This window comes from Cynoglossus semilaevis, chromosome 8 (genome assembly GCF_000523025.1).
Source record: "Cynoglossus semilaevis isolate Cse_v1.0 chromosome 8, Cse_v1.0, whole genome shotgun sequence".
Lineage (NCBI taxonomy): Eukaryota > Metazoa > Chordata > Actinopteri > Pleuronectiformes > Cynoglossidae > Cynoglossus > Cynoglossus semilaevis.
In genome coordinates, this window is record NC_024314.1 from 13215676 (window position 1) to 13233337 (window position 17662).

Here is a 17662-nt window from a genome sequence, read left to right on the forward strand (position 1 = left end):
TCTGTTGCTGTGTCCTGTGGCTTTTACTGATGCAAGGTTTTCAGCGAAGAGTCACATTAACTTGTTAATCCCCAGTCATAAATATAATATTGTGGGTTTCCCAGCATTTAAAAATTAAGTTGTACACCCTCCCAGGCAAAGATTTTTTCAACTCCTCTTTCAGGTGTCGGACGTATGTCAGATAAACACATCGCTTGCAAATTTCCTGCAGCTTCCTCGGCGCCTGACTGAGCTTCACGAGCTGTTCTCGCTGCTTGAAGAAGTGTGGTAGAGTCAGGGTTGAGGGCAGGCGGTTGCTGTGATTGTAGATGTTGAGCGGCGAGGTCAGGTTGAGCAGTTTGGCCAGCAGGGAGTTGTTGTGTATGTTGGGCCTGTGATCCAGGAACAGAAACAGACAGTTTTCACCCGTACAGCTCAGTTTATTGGCCTCAGCTCCATATCTAAGCAGCAGGTCCACCAGCTCCTCGTTCCCCCTCATGCATGCCTCATGTATAGGTGTAAGTCCCGCCTTATTCACAGCATCGGGTTCAGCTCCATGCTCCAACAGCTCAGAGATGCAGCTCATGTCATTTTTCATGGACATTCTGGACTTTGTGGCAAATGCTGTACACGCAAGGTGTAGGGCGGAGTTTCCACTTTGTTTCATCTCCTTAAAAACAGTCAGAAATTCACATCAGTTGCTGAAGTAACCAAAAAAAATGCAATTTGTATTTTCAATTGTGAAGCTAAGGTGAGCTGATTTATACCATGGTCTGGTCAAATAAAAAAGAGACTGTTGACTTTTAGTGATTCCAATACGCCCACCACCCCAACCCCAAAACAAGCTGTGTGTAGATTCAGTAGAGACTAAAGTGATGCCTTCAATTTCTTTGAAAAAAGGTTAGCTGCTGCCTATTTCACCAGATCTGGAAGATCTTGGTGTAAACCTCTCCTCTTGCCACTTGGCTGCAGCACCCTCCTGTATTTGAAAGCTTATTGTCTAGACCAGTCGGTTCAGACTGTGTCCAAGATGATGTGAGTTTTAGACTCTTAGATTAATGTGCATAAAAAACAATCATTTTCACAATTATTACATTTATTATTAACCTCTTGCAGGGATCATTTGTCACTTCTTCCAGTAAGCCAAAAAGGAGTGGTACACTGTGCCGAGGTCACATTTAAACAATAATATTTCTCAATAAATATTATTGTTTAAAAAAATAATATTTCCTCAATTTTGTTGTACCCCTGCTGTATAATGACAATAAAGACTATTCTATTCTATTCTGTTCTAATAAAACCAAAACCCACCTTGTTGACATCTGCCCCATGCCTAATCAACCAGGTAATAATGTCCTTATGGAGTGTCCCAGCAGCCATGTGCAGGGGCGTCATCCCACTGTGGTCCACAGCATTGACATTTGCACCAAAGCTGGTGAGGATCTTGACTGCAGCGGGGGCAGCGTAGCGTACTGATAAGTGTAAAGCCGTCTCCTGACTCTGTCCTTCTACCTGAGGCAGGAAAGGAACCACAAGAGAACCACAGTTTCATCATGAAATTTAAAATGCTTTGAAACACAGATTTGATATTGGATAAGGTTGACATCATTCTGGGTGGTTTTCTCTGGCTGCCATGGAATTGATTCTTAGATTATTTGCACTGAAAAAAGCTGCTCACCTTTGTGTTGATGTCAACGCCCTGCTCACAGAGGAGCCTCAAACAAGCTTGTGCATTTCCGTACACACCCATCAGCGCAGGCTGCAACTTGAAATCCGGTTTTTGCCAAATCGTGAGCCTGCTTGGCCAATCGGTTATTGCCAAATGTAGTGTTGTTCGACCAAGTCGATCCCTGTGATGAAAGAAAAACCAACTGCAGCCATGGCAACAACATGCACAAAAGATTAATCAAAAGAAACATTAAATGATTTCAACATTTACACCAAAAACATTGGCGTAAACTAAACTGCAACAGCTGCAGCTTAGGCGCTGTGGTCATTGAAAGTCATGCGTTTTGCAAAATATTAATGATTATATAATTTTCTTGTCAAGATTCATGTGTCATATCATGTGGATTGACTGCAGTCACGTTTGGTCTATTTGACTTCTGCTTTTACAACATTTGCACCATTGTTTGTTGGTGATCAAACCCGTTTGTGACTTTTGAAGGACCCATGATTCCAGTTCTTCTTAATCCCTGAGCTTTTAGTTTACCTATATTTTGTCTTTCTTCTCGCTTTTTTATATTTAATCGTAATGGCAACACCAGGAAAGTTCCATCTTGTTGGGTGTGATTCTACTAGGTGTTCCTGTTTATCCTAATACTCCTGTATATGTGTGCATGTGTGTGTGTGTTCACCTTTCTTCAGGGTCTGCTCCCGCTGACAGCAGGCTCTTCATGCTCTTCACTTTCCGGTAACAGACAGCCAGGTGAAGGGGAAGGATAGAACCTCCCTGGGTCAAAACAAGTCCAGACAGACAAACTATGTGTTTTGTAATTTCTTCTACATTATACATGGGTAAAAAACATTTATCTAGCATTGTTTTACATCTTTTCCGTGGCTTTTTTTTTAAAAATTACCTTATTAAAAATCCTTTCTGGCACTTCATCCTTTACCTTGATGTAAACGTTGACCCCGTGCCTTTCTGCCAGGTCTGTAATCCGTCCATCATCTTGATCCATAATAGCAGAATAGAATTTGTTGTGGTAAAAGTTGCCATTTTGTGTTGGGGCTTCCATCACCATGTTCTTCCTTTTCGTCCAACATGACAAGACACTGAAGTCGAGTGACTTACTGTGTGGACTTGGTGGAGCAGATGGGGAGTGGTTGGTATCTCTCAGATGGTTGATCTGGTTGGTCTAGTTTGGCTCACAAACAAAATACTCTGCACTTCCCCTTTCTTTGACGTGTTTTGACAAGTTACTTCTGTTTTTTTTCTACCTCAGTGTGAGCTACTTTTTTTTAAAATTTGGTGACGTTTTTTTGTGTCATCACTAAAAAATTGCTCCACAGGATAACAATTACAGGGTCTGCTGCATCACTCTGAGGGTTTCTTTTGTATTTTTTCTTCAAAGAATTGTTGTTATGCATTTGCTATATCTGTATTTCTTCATTTTTTTCAGCATAAGACTAATACTTAATTTATTCTGTTGTTTAAAACAGGTCTAGTATGAATAAAGTGTACCTAATAAAGTGGCAATTGACCCTATAATGCCAGTAAATTAATCAGAAATTTAGTTCAGAAAAATAATTGTCATGACTTTCTTTGTTTGATGGGTCATGACATTTATTTAATTTTTGTGATGGTTATTAAAAATATTAAGAAGAACACTTTTAAACAGATTCACATTGAGCAATTCAAGTGCAAAATAACAACAAAAAACAAATTAAAGTTCTAAATCCAACCCAAGGTAATGTTTGTGTTGTAACAATAATACTAAAATGTATGTACATTTTTATTTGACATTTATTTTAAAAAAACATCGCATCTTGACAAAACGATTTGTTATATCTATTTTGCAGCCGAGGAACATTTTTCTTCATGCTCAGGACTGTCATGTTCGAATCGGAGACTTTGGTCTGGCCTGCAAGAAATTTATAGCTGATGGACATATAAACACTGTGACTCCTATCAATGGTAAGTCTGGATATGAACTAATAAGAACCGGTAGATGGCGCTGATTTCTCACATTAACTTTTCCTGTGTACTTGTAGATTCCTCTCTCACTACAGGCGTTGGTACTTTTGTGTACGCTGCCCCAGAACAATTGAGCGGCTCCGATTATGATTCAAAAGTAACGGATAGACTCAAGCTTTATTTTATTTAAAAAATAAACTTAATTTAAAATAAAACTAAGTTTTAATCTAAATCTGTTCTCCTGTTTCTCATTTAGTCAGACATGTACAGCATCGGAGTGCTGGCCCTAGAGTTATTCCAGCCTTTTGGGACGGAGATGGAGCGGGTGCGGACCCTAGGAGACCTGAGAGAAGGAAAAATCCCAGACACTTTCTGCCAAAGATGGCCAGTACTGGCCAAATACATCATGAGGCTGATAAGTTTAAAGCCTGCTGATCGTCCCACGGCCAGTCAAATGCTGCAGAGTGAACTCTTCTGTAGTTGCAGCAAGGACATGGTACAGTAACCAATAGTATCTGTTTGCATACTGTGAAGAGACTGTGATCACATTAACAACAAATGTTTTTCCATGCAGGTAATCCATGGTTTGCAGAGGAAGGTTGAGGAGCAGGAGGAGGAGATCTTGCAGCTGAGAAGGAAGATCAGTCAGCTCCAGAGCTCTAAAGACACCATTCATTTTTCTGACTTGAGCAAAACATGACACTTAAAAACTACCTAAAAACTTGAGTTTGTCCAACCACTGTACAAGTGGTTATGCCTGTGAGTGTGAATGTGCTTGTGTGTGTCTTGTACACCTAGATGTACCAGGTAGGGTGTAAATTATTTATCTTTCAAATAAAACTGCTATTATTATTACTATTATAACTTGCCATTACATAGTACATAAGAAATTGGTTTAAAAATGAGCACTTTCACCTCCTTCAAAGACCAGGAGATATATATAATGTTATAAAGTTACAGGACCTAACCTGAAGCTTTTTACACAACAGGAATGTTCAATTATTCATCTAAACTTCGTAAGAAAATCTTTTTAAGTAGGTTGTGGTCTACGGAAGTGAAGAGGTCTAGTACAAAGGGGAAGTTGGACACAAAGTGTTTCCAGGGATTTAAAACATACATTAGCAGAAAATAAAAATGTTTAAAATTTAGCTAATAACTGTCAGAAATGGTCTTTGCACCTAGGGATAAAGTAACAAAAGATTTTATTTTCTCCACCGACGACTACTGTATAGACATGCTGATCCTACATTACGCTGCCATAGAGATTCCCTGTTCGTGATGTAAACAAAAAAATTCATTTTAGTGTCATGACCAAGTACTTTTTGAAGGTATGTGCAGATTTTCCAACGCGTCAATTATTTTATTTTATATTAAATTTGTGGTATTTGAAATGGAATGTAAACTATATATAATAAGAAACTTAAAAATGTTTCACTATTTCTACAAACAGTACACGCTGCTCTTCGAAACACGTTTCGCACAGTGAAAGAGCCAATCAGGGGGCGCGTCTCATCCCAGGTACCCGGATGTACCCGTGGGGCAATTACCTACGTCATTGTTCACCGCCGGACACCCGCTGGAAATAAGGAATGGATTTACAGTCCTTAATAACGCATTCCTAACATATTACAGGTAGGTCTATTGTTTCTTTTAATGTCCCGTGACACTTAATATTTGTGACTGCGGTACTTTGGTTTGGTTGAGCAGCTTAAATATGCGGTAGTAGCCCTACACCGGTCTACTGTCATGTCGGAACGAAAGGCGCAACGAGCGCACACAGCCGGTGTCGAGCCCCTCCTTTTTAATGGCACCGAGACTCCCGTTAGCCGGGTTTGAGGGACTACTTTATGCACAATTATACCCAATATTTTCCAAAGTGGCAACAGGAAACTGCTGTTTTGTATTGAAAGAACCGGGCTCTGTTAATCTCCGCCATGTCAATGCGCGTCGCTCGGGTCGCGCAGGCTAGCACTGTTAGCTGCGGCGCTGCCGCACGAGTACTGCTGCACGTAATCCGCGATGTCGGCTTTTACTCGCCCATTGTTCGTATGGCTTTATATTTCAGCCTTCTCCAAGAACCGCTGGGTTAAATTTTTAGAATGGGTCGCCTCTTTATATGGCTTAGCAGAACGTTTAATGCGTGCTTTGTTAAAGTTTAGAGGTGCTGCGTGTTACAGGCCTAGCAGCCGTCTGTTAGCTTCTGCCGTCGCTGCTGAGCAGGTGGGAGGGAACAGCTGCCGTTTTTAAAAAACGTGCTTCTGACCAGGAAATATACCAAGACTGCTGGGTTAGACTTTTAACGTTCACTTTAAAAGTTATCACGAGTTCACACATGAGTTATTTGTGTTTTAAACACTGAAAGTTTTCGTTAACGTAACAATCTTTTTTTTAACGTTTGGTATATTGCTTGGTGTTGGCAACGTTTTACGACAGTTGGCAGAAGTAACAAAGGGGTAATTGACTGATTGTGCCCTTTGTTTAATATATGTATGAAATATTTTTTTCGCTTGATAGCTTGTTTGAGAAAATGTTATTGTTGAACTAAAATTATAACTTATAACTACAAATAATTAACCTTCTAACATAACGGATGTTAACTGTCGTAAAAACAAATAAAGCAGTCGAGCTGCGACTAACGTTTGTTCTAGTAAATGATTGTGTTTTTGCTTTTAAAGGTATTGTAGAATTATTTTAAATAACAGTCAGTACAATTTTATTATCAGTAGATTAGTTTGCAAAGCGCAAAAAATCATAAAATATAGATTGCCTCATCCTGCGCTCCCCCTTACTCACCTCCCAAAAAACAAATGCAACCACATACAATGGAGGAAATATGATTGTAAAACCAGGAAAATCATATTTTAAAATACGAAAAACAACTAAACCTTGAATAACATCTTTTGCATTCATATGTTATTATAAGCTATATACAGTGTAAGTATAAGCGAGACAAATGATGAAGAAAAACTATACAAAACAACTTTCGGGGGGGGGGACCCAGTCTTTCTAAATGAAAGCAAATAAATACAAAAGAAATTGATAAAAAATTCCATTACAAAATAATGACATCTATTTGCCATTGATTTGTTTGACAAATAAATAAATAAATAAAAACAGACTAAAAATGTTGATTGATTTATGTTCAGTTCCTTGTTACAGAAAGGAGTCTTTAGTTTGTAAATGGATCTACTGCTCAATGTATTTATAACGTCTCACTGAACTTCAGTGGATTACTGCCATCCCCTTGTTTTTATTTCTGTCATTTTGGCAGATGAAGCCATAAAGTGGCATAAAAAAAGGCAAAGGTACTATTTCAAATGTCCTAAACCACCCAAAAGAATAGTTACAACAGGCACCCCAGTCACCTATTCTGTTTATATTTATAATATATACATCTGCTCAATATATAATACATATAAAAACAGTTTAAAAAATAATATCTATGTTCAACAAGTACGTTGTATCGTTCTATCATACATTCAGTATACTATTTGTGTTTTGCAAACAAAACTCCTTTTATGTGTAAAAGGCAGGGCCAACATGGATTAAAGGAAGCAGTCAGAGAATGCACAATTACCACCAAGAATGGAACATAGAAGACGCCAGAAAGTAGTAAAAAAGGTAAAGCAGAATTAAAGGAAAAGCCTGTGATCAATGTGTATGCCAACTGCCGTTAAAAGAAAAAAGGTATCGCCAAACAACCACCTCACTGAGTGTCAGTATGTCTAGTGTATAGTCAGATTTGTATGCAGTAACTGCTGTAACTGTCCAATTAAGTCAGACCTGTTTGATGAAAGGTTAAGGTTTTGCCTTAAATACATTCTCGTGTATTTCTCTCAGCTCCTAAAATCTTGTACTTGTGTGTCTCTGCATTCCGCACAGCAATGAATGATGACCATAGTTGACAGATCTTCAGATAAGTCTGACTACCAGTCAGTGGGCTTTAAGCGGTCCCCCTTCAACAGTAGAGATTTGGCAATGGATGGGAGCTGTTCTAGCAGCTGGGTGGTGGGACCCACCATGCCCAGTGACTCTCAGAGGCTGAGGGCTCCAGGCAGTTGTCTGGGTCCAACACCTGGAGCTGCTGTCTACAATAGTACTCCTTCCTCTGTGGACAGACCCAAGGAGCAAGGTATGGACAAGCACTGTTTTAAGCTACTAGTTGACTAACTTTCTTCAGAGAGAGACTTACAGAAAAACATGGACATGTTTTCTGTGGATGCTCTCCTTTCTAATAGGTGTTAACAATTTAATATAATCTTTAATAATGCAAGAACATTACACAGTCTATTTTTTAGACCATAGAAACATTTTCTGATCTTAAAAATAGTTATCTTAAATATTTACTCCTTTGATGTAAGCCCAGTTAGACCTTGCCATTTGTAGGTCTATTAAGTAGTGACATTATAAACTAATAGATTTAAAGTCTATTTACCTAAACAGTCAAGTCTAAAGATGATTTTACTTCCAGCTCCATGTTTTTGGTTTCCTGTGTTTGTCTTAAAGTTTACTGTAAACTGTTTTAAAACCTTGTATTCACCTTTTGCTTTAGAATCTAGACAATAAGTTGTTTTTTAAACAAAAGATGTCAGTTTACATTATTGCAACATGCTTTTTACACAACTGAAGAGCAATTCTGGCTCCTTTTTTTTCTGTACCAAACACCAACACATCTGATATTGTGGGTGCTGCTTCCGCTCACACTCATCCAGTTATATAATCAGACCAGTTTTAAGCAGGCACTCAGCCAGAGGTTTGAATTAAGGAACAGCAATGAGGCATGTTCACAATAAACAGAGAGAAAGCAAAGTTTGTTTTGGTCATTTTATTAAAAATGTAAATTTTAATTACAGTAGATGAGCAACATGTGTGCATGTTAAATATACAGGTGATTTTGTTTTCTTTTCATGTCCAGTGATGCATAGTGGTGATGGCATCGAGTCACCTCAGAGGGTCCTGTTCCCTCTGGAGAAGCTCAGCCTGAAGTGGACACAGATTCATCGTGTGGGTGCAGGTCTGCAGAACATGGGGAACACCTGCTTCCTCAATTCAGCCCTGCAGTGTCTGACCTACATCCCACCGTTTGCTAACTACATGCTGACACGGGAGCACTCTAAAACATGTAAGCCGACATACATGTTCCTCTTCTACTTTGTCAAACAGACTTTTTGCAGCGTTCATCAGTTGTGTCTTTGTTCCTGTCTCTCACTTGCAGGTCATGAGCCTGGCTTCTGTATGATGTGCACCATGCAAAACCACATTACCCAAGTGTTTGCAAATTCTGGAAATGTCATTAAGCCCATCGGTGTGCTCAATGAACTCAAAAGTAAGTAAGATTTTCTTGAAAGCTTTGCCTCCATTGTGAGTTCTCTTACTTTACAGCAACTAGATTGTTTCACCAGCTGAGTTTTTTTGATAGTCTGGTCTTCTCCCACACACAGAGATCAAGGACTCTGTTAATGTTCACTCTAATATACAGTACATATATACAGTAAATATGAGGCTGTGTGCTGCAGTGTCCAGGATGTTACCCACCCTCACCAGATGGCTGCAGAAATTAGCTGCAGCCTCCTGATTAAACTGATTATATATAAATAAATAAAAGGATGCAGTCCGTTCATGCACCCACACGTTCTGTACCCAACATTGGAGACAGGGGGCACTGTTGGTCTGTTTATCTTTTCATTTTGGAGGGAAATTTTTTGGTGGCCAATTCGTGACTGTTTTCAGACATGGTGTAACTGGTAACATGTAACGCAGTGTATTGACAGGTTTTCTTCTCTTCTTATCATCTAAAAGGGATAGCAAAGCACTTCCGCTACGGAAGCCAAGAGGATGCCCACGAGTTCCTGCGGTACACGGTGGATGCTATGCAAAAGTCCTGTTTACCTGGACCCAAGTGAGTGACATCCAACGTTCTTTGTGTTATAATTAGCATTGGTTATATAGCGAATGGTAATTTATTATTCGCTCCTACTGCTAAGTTGTAATGAGATATTTGCAGTGCATATTGGATTTACCTGTAGCTGTCTGATGTATAAGGTGAAAGTGGAGCATGTTTGAAGATACCCAAGAAATACTCGCAGAAATAATATATTTGATAATATTTTTTAAAAAGTAGTTTAAGAACAATAGTTGTAAAAAGTGTTTGATATTATTACTGCCATTGTTGTTTCTATAAAGTATTTTCTTTTCTTCAAAGATTGGACAGGCAAACACAGGCAACTACTTTTATCCACCAAGTGTTTGGTGGGTACCTTCGGTCCAGAGGTAAGTTATGGGGTTTAATCGTGTCTACTTTATTTTCTCTAACTTATTTTTCCCCTCTTCTTGTCAGATTTTGTACATTTTCATTCTACTGGACTAATTTTTATTACATTTTCTTTCCAGTTAAATGTTTAAACTGCAAAGCGGTTTCTGACACATTTGACCCCTTTTTGGATATTGCTCTAGAAATAAAGGTAATTACAAAAACGAGCCACTAAGATGAGCAGTGGACGACTTATGGTATTGAACCAAATGTAAGCAGTTCACCTTCCTTCTCTGTGCAGATGGCTCCCAGCATCACCAAAGCTCTGGAGCTGTTTGTCGAGCCAGAACAGCTGGATGGTGAAAATGCCTACAAGTGCTCAAAGTACGTTTTTTTTTTTGTTTGTTTGTTTTTTGTCGAAACACCAAGATCATGTGTTTGAACCATTGATCACTTTGTTCTTACCACTGAACATATGCTGCTTCTCAGGTGCAAAAAAATGGTGACAGCCTCAAAGAGATTTACCATCCACCGCAACCCTAATGTCCTCACCCTCGCACTTAAGCGTTTTGCAAATTTCACCGGAGGCAAAATTACAAAGGTCAGACCTGCCATATCTAAACTACTCTATTCAATTCATATTTCTTGCTGAACTATTTTCTTTATTACTTTTTTTTGCCCACAGGATGTGAAGTATCCAGAGTATCTAGATCTACGTCCCTTCATGTCTCAGTCCCAGGGAGAGTCCCAGGTTTACGCTCTGTACGCTGTGCTGGTCCACTCTGGGTTCAGCTGTCATGCTGGACATTACTTCTGCTATATTAAGGTACTGATGCAGCTGCACATCACTGTTTTGTTTCATCAGGCCATTTCTGTTGTTACAACATTCGGTCGGCAGCTCACTACAGCAGATAAGACTAAATTTATAGAGAGTAACATTCAAAAGTTGTCACTTTATACTGCATAGAATTAATGTTGAAAAAAGATGTTTGAGTTCAGGATTGAAATTCTGGAAATGTCATGACACAAAAGGAGTGGCAGTTTGTGGTCATACAGGTGGAAACAGAAATTATATCTTGGGATATTTTTTGTGTGACACAGGCGAGTAATGGCCAGTGGTATCAAATGAACGACTCCTCCGTGTCTGTCAGCGATATCAGGTCTGTTCTGAACTGTTCTGAGCAGGCCTACGTCCTCTTCTACGTCAAGTAAGTGCAATGTGCTCACTTTCAGTTGCCTTCAATGGGACAGTTGAATTGAATTAATACCTATTACATTTAGTTCTTTATTGTCACGATTACAGGAGATGTGCTCTCAAAATGTTCTAACATATGTCCATGTCTAATGTTCAGTATAATCTGTGTCTAATTTATGTTGGTGAACAAAGAACTAATGAGTCACCAAAATGTCTCTGATTCCAGATCCAGTGATGTGAAAAAAGCAGGCGACTACAGCCATGTGAGTGTCCACTCAGGAGTGCCCGGTCACTCCTCTCCACGGCCTGTGGCGACACCACGCATCAACACCGCCGTCCACCACCACAACAACAACAACAACAGTGGCTTTATTGGTCCACAGCTGCCCCCTCACATGACTAAGGTGCAGGACCCCAGAAAGGATACTTAACTCTGTTAATTGATGTGTTTTTAATGAAGTAGTAAATTAATATCTTGTGTTTTTTTAAACTAAAAATGAAAATATCTGTGAATCCAACTCAGAGTACACTCCATGTGAATGGGAATGGATCTCTGAGTGACTATCCTTCCAGCTCCAAGTCCAGCAGCACCAGTGGGAAACCCAGTCATGGACCACCCTCTTCCTCCACCGTCTCCCACTCCATCAGTCGTCCCTCAATAATCCCCGACCAGGACAAACGCCAGAAGCTCTCATTCTTCATTGGACATAACAAGCAGAACCGCTCGTCTTCTTCGGCCTCGTCCTCTTCCAGTTCCTCTTCTTCCTCCACATCTTCTCACAGTCATCCACCTTCCTTCTCCTCCTCCAGCAGCAGCTCCTCCTGCAGCAACTTTTCCTCCTCACAGTCTACCTCAAATGTTCAGTTTGTTCCTCGTCAGCTGAACCACACTAATGGCGTGTCGTGCAGTAATGGAGGTCACCACGCTGCAGGAAACGGATCATCACTTCTGGTTCCCTATAGTCAGGAATCCTCAGAGGATTCTGATCAGGAGATCAGTGGCACTGTGGACAAAAGTTCCTCAAAGTTGAATGGAAAGAACGGGAGAGGGGGTATCTTTGAAAAGTCTCCACAGCCAAAGGAATTGGGAGTTAACCATATAGGAAATGGATTCAATGGGTCAATGAACGGAGTCTCAAAGTTAGGACAAAATGGAAACCATTGTGGACAGCATAAAATCAATGGACACACCTCATCCTTTGAGCAGGTAAATAATGGAGTGTTTTAATTCTACAGGTTCGCACAGTGAAGTCAGAGTGATGATGATGTGTCGTGTCTTTGTTCCCTTTAGATTTCTGCCACTCTGTCCTCAGCTGCTTTGTCTTCTTCCACTGATGCTGATGCCGATTATAACCAACCAAGGTGAATACAACATGTAACTTAGTTTGGCAAATCCATCCTGACTGAGTAGCTGCTCTCGTCTTCAGGTATCACCACGATGAGATAACATTATATGGTTTGGTAACAAAGCTTTTCTCACTGGAAATGAAATGTCCAGGGAAACATAGGCATGTAGTCTGACTGAAAACCTAATGATTTAACAATACTTCTACTTAATTTATTTATAAGTGGCATTTGATTAGTGACAACTGGAACTAAATATTTACTGAACTCTTGTTTCTGCTTTTATTCTGTTCAGTAAAGAAACCAGTAATTCATCCAGGTCCCAGGGCCTCCAGTCTGCTGCCAGTGAAAGCCAGCACCTGTCCACTTTTCCAAGGGCTAAACCTGTATCTGAACCTCCGCCTCAGCACACAGGATCCTCCACCGTCAGTGTCTCACCTTCAGCCTCTGCTACAGTCACAGGCACCCACTCTGTTCCATCATCTCCTCCAACTCACAACGGCAACCCTGCGGCCTTAACAACATCATCAGACGATGGAACTCCTGCTACTCCACAAAAGGTTAACGGAGCTGCGAGTAAGGCCAAAGATCCACCACAGACAAATGGATCCTCAGAAGGCACCGAAGGACAAGAGGTCACCAAGGAGCAGCTCCATTCCAAGTCCGGTTTCCGAAGCAGCGAGAGACGTAGTTCTCGAGACAGAGACAGACTGAACTCTGAGAAGAGCAGAGACAGGGAGAGACATTACAGGGACAGGAGTCACAACAGAGACAGTGACGGGGATCGCTACTATCACAGGCGTGACTACAGAGATCAGCGCAACCACTACCGCTCAAACAAAGTCCGATGGCCTTCTCACAGTCGACACACTAGGGATGACGATCGTTACAACAAGGACGACCGCTACTACAGGGACGAGTATTATCATTCTTCACAGACTTACTACCATCCCAGGGAACGGGACCGGGACAGGTGTGCTCACCATTATCATTATGAAAAACCCAGAGAGGACTGGGACAGTGACAGGAGGGGGCGGGGGTATTCCCATTATGAGGAGTGTCGCAGCTCAGGACGCTTGTGCGACGACGGTCGGGAGTCTCGGGTGCTCCATGAAAAGAGCAACGGCAGGGCGTCAGAAAGGTTGAAGGGATCACCTCCCCGGGGTCACACTGCATCTAGATCAGCACCGAACTCAGATGACCATGATCACAAGAGGACGGGTGAATGTCGGAGCAAAGACAGTGACTACATGTCGGAGGCCCGTTACTGTAAAAAAACAAAAAAGAGCAAGAAAAAGAAGAAGTCAAAGGATAAAGACAGGAGCTACAGCAGGTGAGTGATGCTGCTCATGTTTCAGCCTTTATGGTGATTGGTGTTTTGTTCTGCAGTGGATAATAATCAATAGATTAATCAGTTCCAAAACCGGCTCCAGGTGTTGAATTTATTGTCCAGTTTCACATGACACCTTTTTTTTCTCCTGAAAGCTCTGAGACAGATTCAGACAAATCTGACACTACAAGAAAGAAAAAGAAGAAAAGCAAGAGGCAGTGGGACAGCCAGAGCCCAGGAGCCAAACGGAGCCGCAGGAGTAAGAGCAGGGAGCAAAGAGAGTGGGAGCGGGAGAAGGAGAGCTGCAGCAGACGTTACCACAACGACAGCGACGGCTTTTCTCCCACAAAGTGGCAGCACATGGACAATGCTGATGCCAGCAGTGACCACCCTCCTGCCTCCCACTCTGGAATAAGCAACGGTTCAACTTACCCCAACCTCAACGGCCACACAGGTAGGTAAGACGAGTCATCCTCAGCTAAAGGGCTTCTTTAGAGCCTGCAGGCTCTAAGAACTTGTTCTGTTTTTGTAGGAAACGGTTACATTCGAACCAACGGTAACACCCACAAATTCTCCAGTGGCCTGAAACACTGACACTGTGAGTGGCTCCTATTTTACACTTTTACCCTATATCTGTCTGGGATGATATACATTTGAAGGTTGATTACACTTTGTGATGGTGAAGACCCCTGTGTACATTTGCTGCTGACATAAAAACAGCTCCGTCTTCTGTCTGGTGTGAAAACGTCAACCATTCACTTTATTTCGATTGTTGACGATCAACTCTCAGATGTGAAGCAGCAGCAGCTACAGTCAGGCAGAATAAAATGAACCAACACCAGTATCGTGAAACAAAAATTGTGTTGCTTCAGTGTATCAGTATTTTCTTACACCACTACGTGAAATCCTGTAAAATTGTTATTTTATTAGACACAATTTTCTGTTGTATGAACCTGTACATTAATTTGAACTCTGTGTCTTTTGTCATCAACAGTCACCTTGTTATAGTTTATTAACCCTGACCCCCTGCTTTTTTTTTTTGCTTGCAAAAAATTCAATGAAATTTCTTTTTCATTTCAGGAACTATTTTATTAACAGAAGAAGGAAGAGAGAAACTCTCTGACCTGGTGCTTCTCCATTGAGAAAATAACGTTTTTACTGCGTGTAAAAACGTGAAGTGTTGAAAAACTTTCTTTTTTTTTTCCTTTAAATTTTTTAAGGCATTGGTTTATTTTACCATAACTATATTAATAATAATTACGATTTAAAAAAAAAACTCATCTTGTTGAACATTTTTGAACATTAAAGTAATTAATATATTCTTGTTGGATCACAAACAAAAGCCTGGAGCTTAAACATCTCAACTGCTGCTCAGTGGAACTCAGGACTTCAAAACTAGAACTCAATGACACTAACATCTGGGACATCCACCTGCTTCAGATGAAAACAAAACACAAGTGGGAATGACCATAAGACAAGGAGGAACTGTAAGTCAAGATGTCAATATATACATACATAAATATATCCAAATACATAATTATAGAGAGATGCAACGTTTTGGAATTTTCACCAAAAGAAAAAAACGTGTGACGTTAATGAGTGAGCCAGAGAGGGGCAGTGCTGGGAACAAGGCGCAGCTGACAGATACCTCCACTTCAAACCTGGACAGACTTGAGGACATTTTCCCAATTGTAACTTTGTCGTTTTGTTTGTTTCCATGAAGCTCTGAAGCCTAAGATTCACACTCTGTACTTTTTCAAACTGTTAGCAAACAAGACGTTGATTTTTTTTTTCTCTCGTTTTTCCTCTCTCTCTCTTTATATATATATCTTTCACTCTTATTTCTCACATTTTTTACATCGTATGTTAAAAAAACAAAATTTATCATAGCTGTGGACCATTTCTGTTTGCTTTTAATGAATTATACAGAATTTTTCGTCTTCTAGCAACATAAAATACTGTGAATTTAAGTTTCTCAACTGTACTATCAGTTATTTTTATATATTTGTGTGTATACATGTATATATATATATATATATATATATATATATATATATATATATATATATACATATATATATTAAAAATCCTGTATCAGGATTAGCAGTACATGTGTTGTTGATTTGCTTTGTTTTTAGAAAAAAATTCACGTTTATTTTTAGTCCCTCAACCATAGACTATATAAAAGAAGTGGATGAAGCTGTCTTCACCCATCTGCTTGTAGCCTATGCTTTGGAAGCATCACTGAGGATGTTTTTATTGTAGGTTTTTTCCACCTCAGAGACATAGAAAAACTCCTGTTCATTATAGTTTAGCATGTGAGGATTTATACACAATGTACAAGGTTAAAAAAAACAGGCCTTAAAATACATTTGTTATTGTCAACAGTTGTATTTGCTTTTCTGCCTTTGACGGTGTTTACAAACAGCACGGACGTGTATGAACAAATGCTGATTTACTGATGGGTGGTGTTAGTTTTAGAGCTTGCTGCTGTTACTATTCTATACTGGAACAGAACGCTCACACTGAGGTGACGACACAGTCGGGACTGAAACTGAAGATGTGTCTTATTCAGGTTTTATTAGAGCTGCACTGCATAGGTTTTGATATCATACATAATACATGTGTGGAAACGTCAGAATGACCTTCAGGTCAACACATGTTTATTCCTACAAAAATAAAATAGGTCAGTGCTATTTCCTTACTGTGGCACAATTCAAGAAAATATTGAATTTTGGATTCACTTGTTGACCTGCGCTTTCTTATCAAATGGGTTAGTTTTTCTAAACTTTATGCAATGCAGCTTTAATTCCACACACATTCTCCTGCTAAACCACCAAAGAGCTACAGTTTCCTTATTATCTGCAGTATATACACACACACGCACACAGTTCTCTGATCATAATGCGTTTTTTTTTTTATTCAGAGTATTCAGGTTTAGGAGATTTCCAAACAAACATCAAACCTGGAAGCTAAAGTAAAACTGAGGATTTGAGGTGGTTTGATCAGAGCTGGCCCCATCACATGATTGGATTTCACAGTTTTGTCAAACCCCTTTTTCTTCTCTTTTCTTCTCTATTTTTTTCCTGCTCTTCATCATGATTCCAGGAAATGTCACCTTCTCACCACATCACGTCGTTGTCCTGTTTGTGGACTGAACTGTTTAACTTAGAGATTAACGGGTACTGGCTCTGACTCTGTTAATGATGAACATGCTACATTAACACAACAAAGAACAAAAAAAAATTAACTAGCACTATGTACATTATATATTCTACATGCATCATGTAACTGAATGAGAGCGGGGGAACTGCCTCCTGTCAAACCGTAAACAAATAAATACAGGAATGAACTGAGGCACAGAGGTGGCTCTTCAATGTGTAACAGAATAGAACCGAGATGATCAGAATGTATGAAAATTAGCTTAGAACAGGTGAGAACACCACTAAATGTTTGGTAATGTTCTGCAAAGTGGTTTAAATCAAAAGTGTATCACAGAGTCAGTGACATCAGACCAGCTGATTTAGAAAAAAAAGAGTTCTTATGTAGATGTTAATAAAAACTTCCAGGTGAAAGGAATGTGTCACTGGACACAGGTCCTCCCTGTGAATTTGTAGTGAAGAATTCTTAGTTCCATATACGTCCTACAGAGGGCGACGTTGCCTCAGACAAATTTTATCACAAAAATATCCTTGAATTCCAGACATGGCTGCTGCTCCTCCAGTCCTTATCCTTAGAGACAGTGCTCTTCCTCTCTTGTCCAGAGTCCGTCCTGCACCGTCACAGATTCGCATTCACCTCAGGTCCAAACATCACCTGATCTGGTTCAGTCCAGTCTGAGTCTCTGAGTCATTTCTTATTGGCTATCCTGCGTTTTCTGGTGGCCAACATGTCGTAGAAAGGATCTCTGCTAATACTTGCCCTGTG

General features: G+C 40.1%; 3 protein-coding genes across 11 annotated transcripts in view; 1 reads left to right on the plus strand and 2 right to left on the minus strand.

Moving 5' to 3' along the window:
• Nucleotides 1–33: 33 nt before the first annotated feature.
• Nucleotides 34–3490, minus strand: LOC103382341 (ankyrin repeat domain-containing protein 61). Of its 4 annotated transcripts, none has more exons than XM_008315099.3 (5): nucleotides 2595–3490; nucleotides 2337–2431; nucleotides 1658–1850; nucleotides 1291–1491; nucleotides 34–649 (listed from the first exon to the last, which is right to left on the minus strand). In XM_008315099.3, exons 1-5 carry the CDS (start codon nucleotides 2721–2723, stop codon nucleotides 65–67), a joined length of 1203 nt encoding a protein of 400 aa, XP_008313321.1. In that variant the 5' UTR covers nucleotides 2724–3490; the 3' UTR covers nucleotides 34–64. The 4 variants fall into 4 exon arrangements, with proteins under 4 accessions (XP_008313321.1, XP_008313319.1, XP_024913490.1 ...); XM_008315097.3 differs by having other exon boundaries at nucleotides 2559–3490; XM_025057722.1 differs by having other exon boundaries at nucleotides 1658–1829; nucleotides 2595–3489.
• An 824-nt stretch (nucleotides 3491–4314) lies between these two features.
• Nucleotides 4315–14904, plus strand: usp42 (ubiquitin specific peptidase 42). 6 transcript variants are annotated; one of them, XM_017034361.2, is made up of 19 exons: nucleotides 4315–5248; nucleotides 7146–7303; nucleotides 7499–7748; nucleotides 8532–8738; nucleotides 8832–8942; nucleotides 9416–9515; nucleotides 9819–9886; nucleotides 10007–10077; nucleotides 10168–10250; nucleotides 10356–10467; nucleotides 10552–10692; nucleotides 10968–11074; nucleotides 11288–11465; nucleotides 11585–12268; nucleotides 12353–12423; nucleotides 12701–13738; nucleotides 13891–14189; nucleotides 14268–14333; nucleotides 14816–14904. In XM_017034361.2, exons 3-18 carry the CDS (start codon nucleotides 7505–7507, stop codon nucleotides 14327–14329), a joined length of 3576 nt encoding a protein of 1191 aa, XP_016889850.1. In that variant the 5' UTR covers nucleotides 4315–5248; nucleotides 7146–7303; nucleotides 7499–7504; the 3' UTR covers nucleotides 14330–14333; nucleotides 14816–14904. The 6 variants fall into 6 exon arrangements, with proteins under 6 accessions (XP_016889850.1, XP_008313328.1, XP_008313326.1 ...); XM_008315106.3 differs by having other exon boundaries at nucleotides 7146–7237; nucleotides 13891–14193; XM_008315104.3 differs by having other exon boundaries at nucleotides 7146–7237.
• Nucleotides 14905–16629: 1725 nt separating this feature from the next.
• Nucleotides 16630–17662, minus strand: part of cyth3a (cytohesin 3a) — a 28436-nt gene continuing 27403 nt past the window's right edge. The window contains exon 13 of the mRNA XM_008315094.3: nucleotides 16630–17657. Coding sequence (XP_008313316.1) covers nucleotides 17585–17657 — 73 coding nt within the window. The 3' untranslated portion in view covers nucleotides 16630–17584. The remainder of the gene's footprint in view (nucleotides 17658–17662) is intronic.

Excerpts from the sequence above, each read along its gene's own strand:
- LOC103382341 (XM_008315097.3), bottom strand. The coding sequence starts at position 2,723 with ATGGTGATGGAAGCCCCAACACAAAATGGCAACTTTTACCACAACAAA. Across the intron at positions 1,492-1,657 it reads GCGTTGACATCAACACAAAG|GTAGAAGGACAGAGTCAGGA; the intron begins GTGAGCAGCTTT and ends TTCCTGCCTCAG. Across the intron at positions 650-1,290 it reads ATGGGGCAGATGTCAACAAG|GAGATGAAACAAAGTGGAAA; the intron begins GTGGGTTTTGGT and ends ACTGTTTTTAAG.
- usp42 (XM_017034361.2), top strand. The coding sequence starts at position 7,505 with ATGATGACCATAGTTGACAGATCTTCAGATAAGTCTGACTACCAGTCA. Across the intron at positions 10,078-10,167 it reads ATATTGCTCTAGAAATAAAG|ATGGCTCCCAGCATCACCAA; the intron begins GTAATTACAAAA and ends TTCTCTGTGCAG. Across the intron at positions 12,424-12,700 it reads GCCGATTATAACCAACCAAG|TAAAGAAACCAGTAATTCAT; the intron begins GTGAATACAACA and ends TATTCTGTTCAG.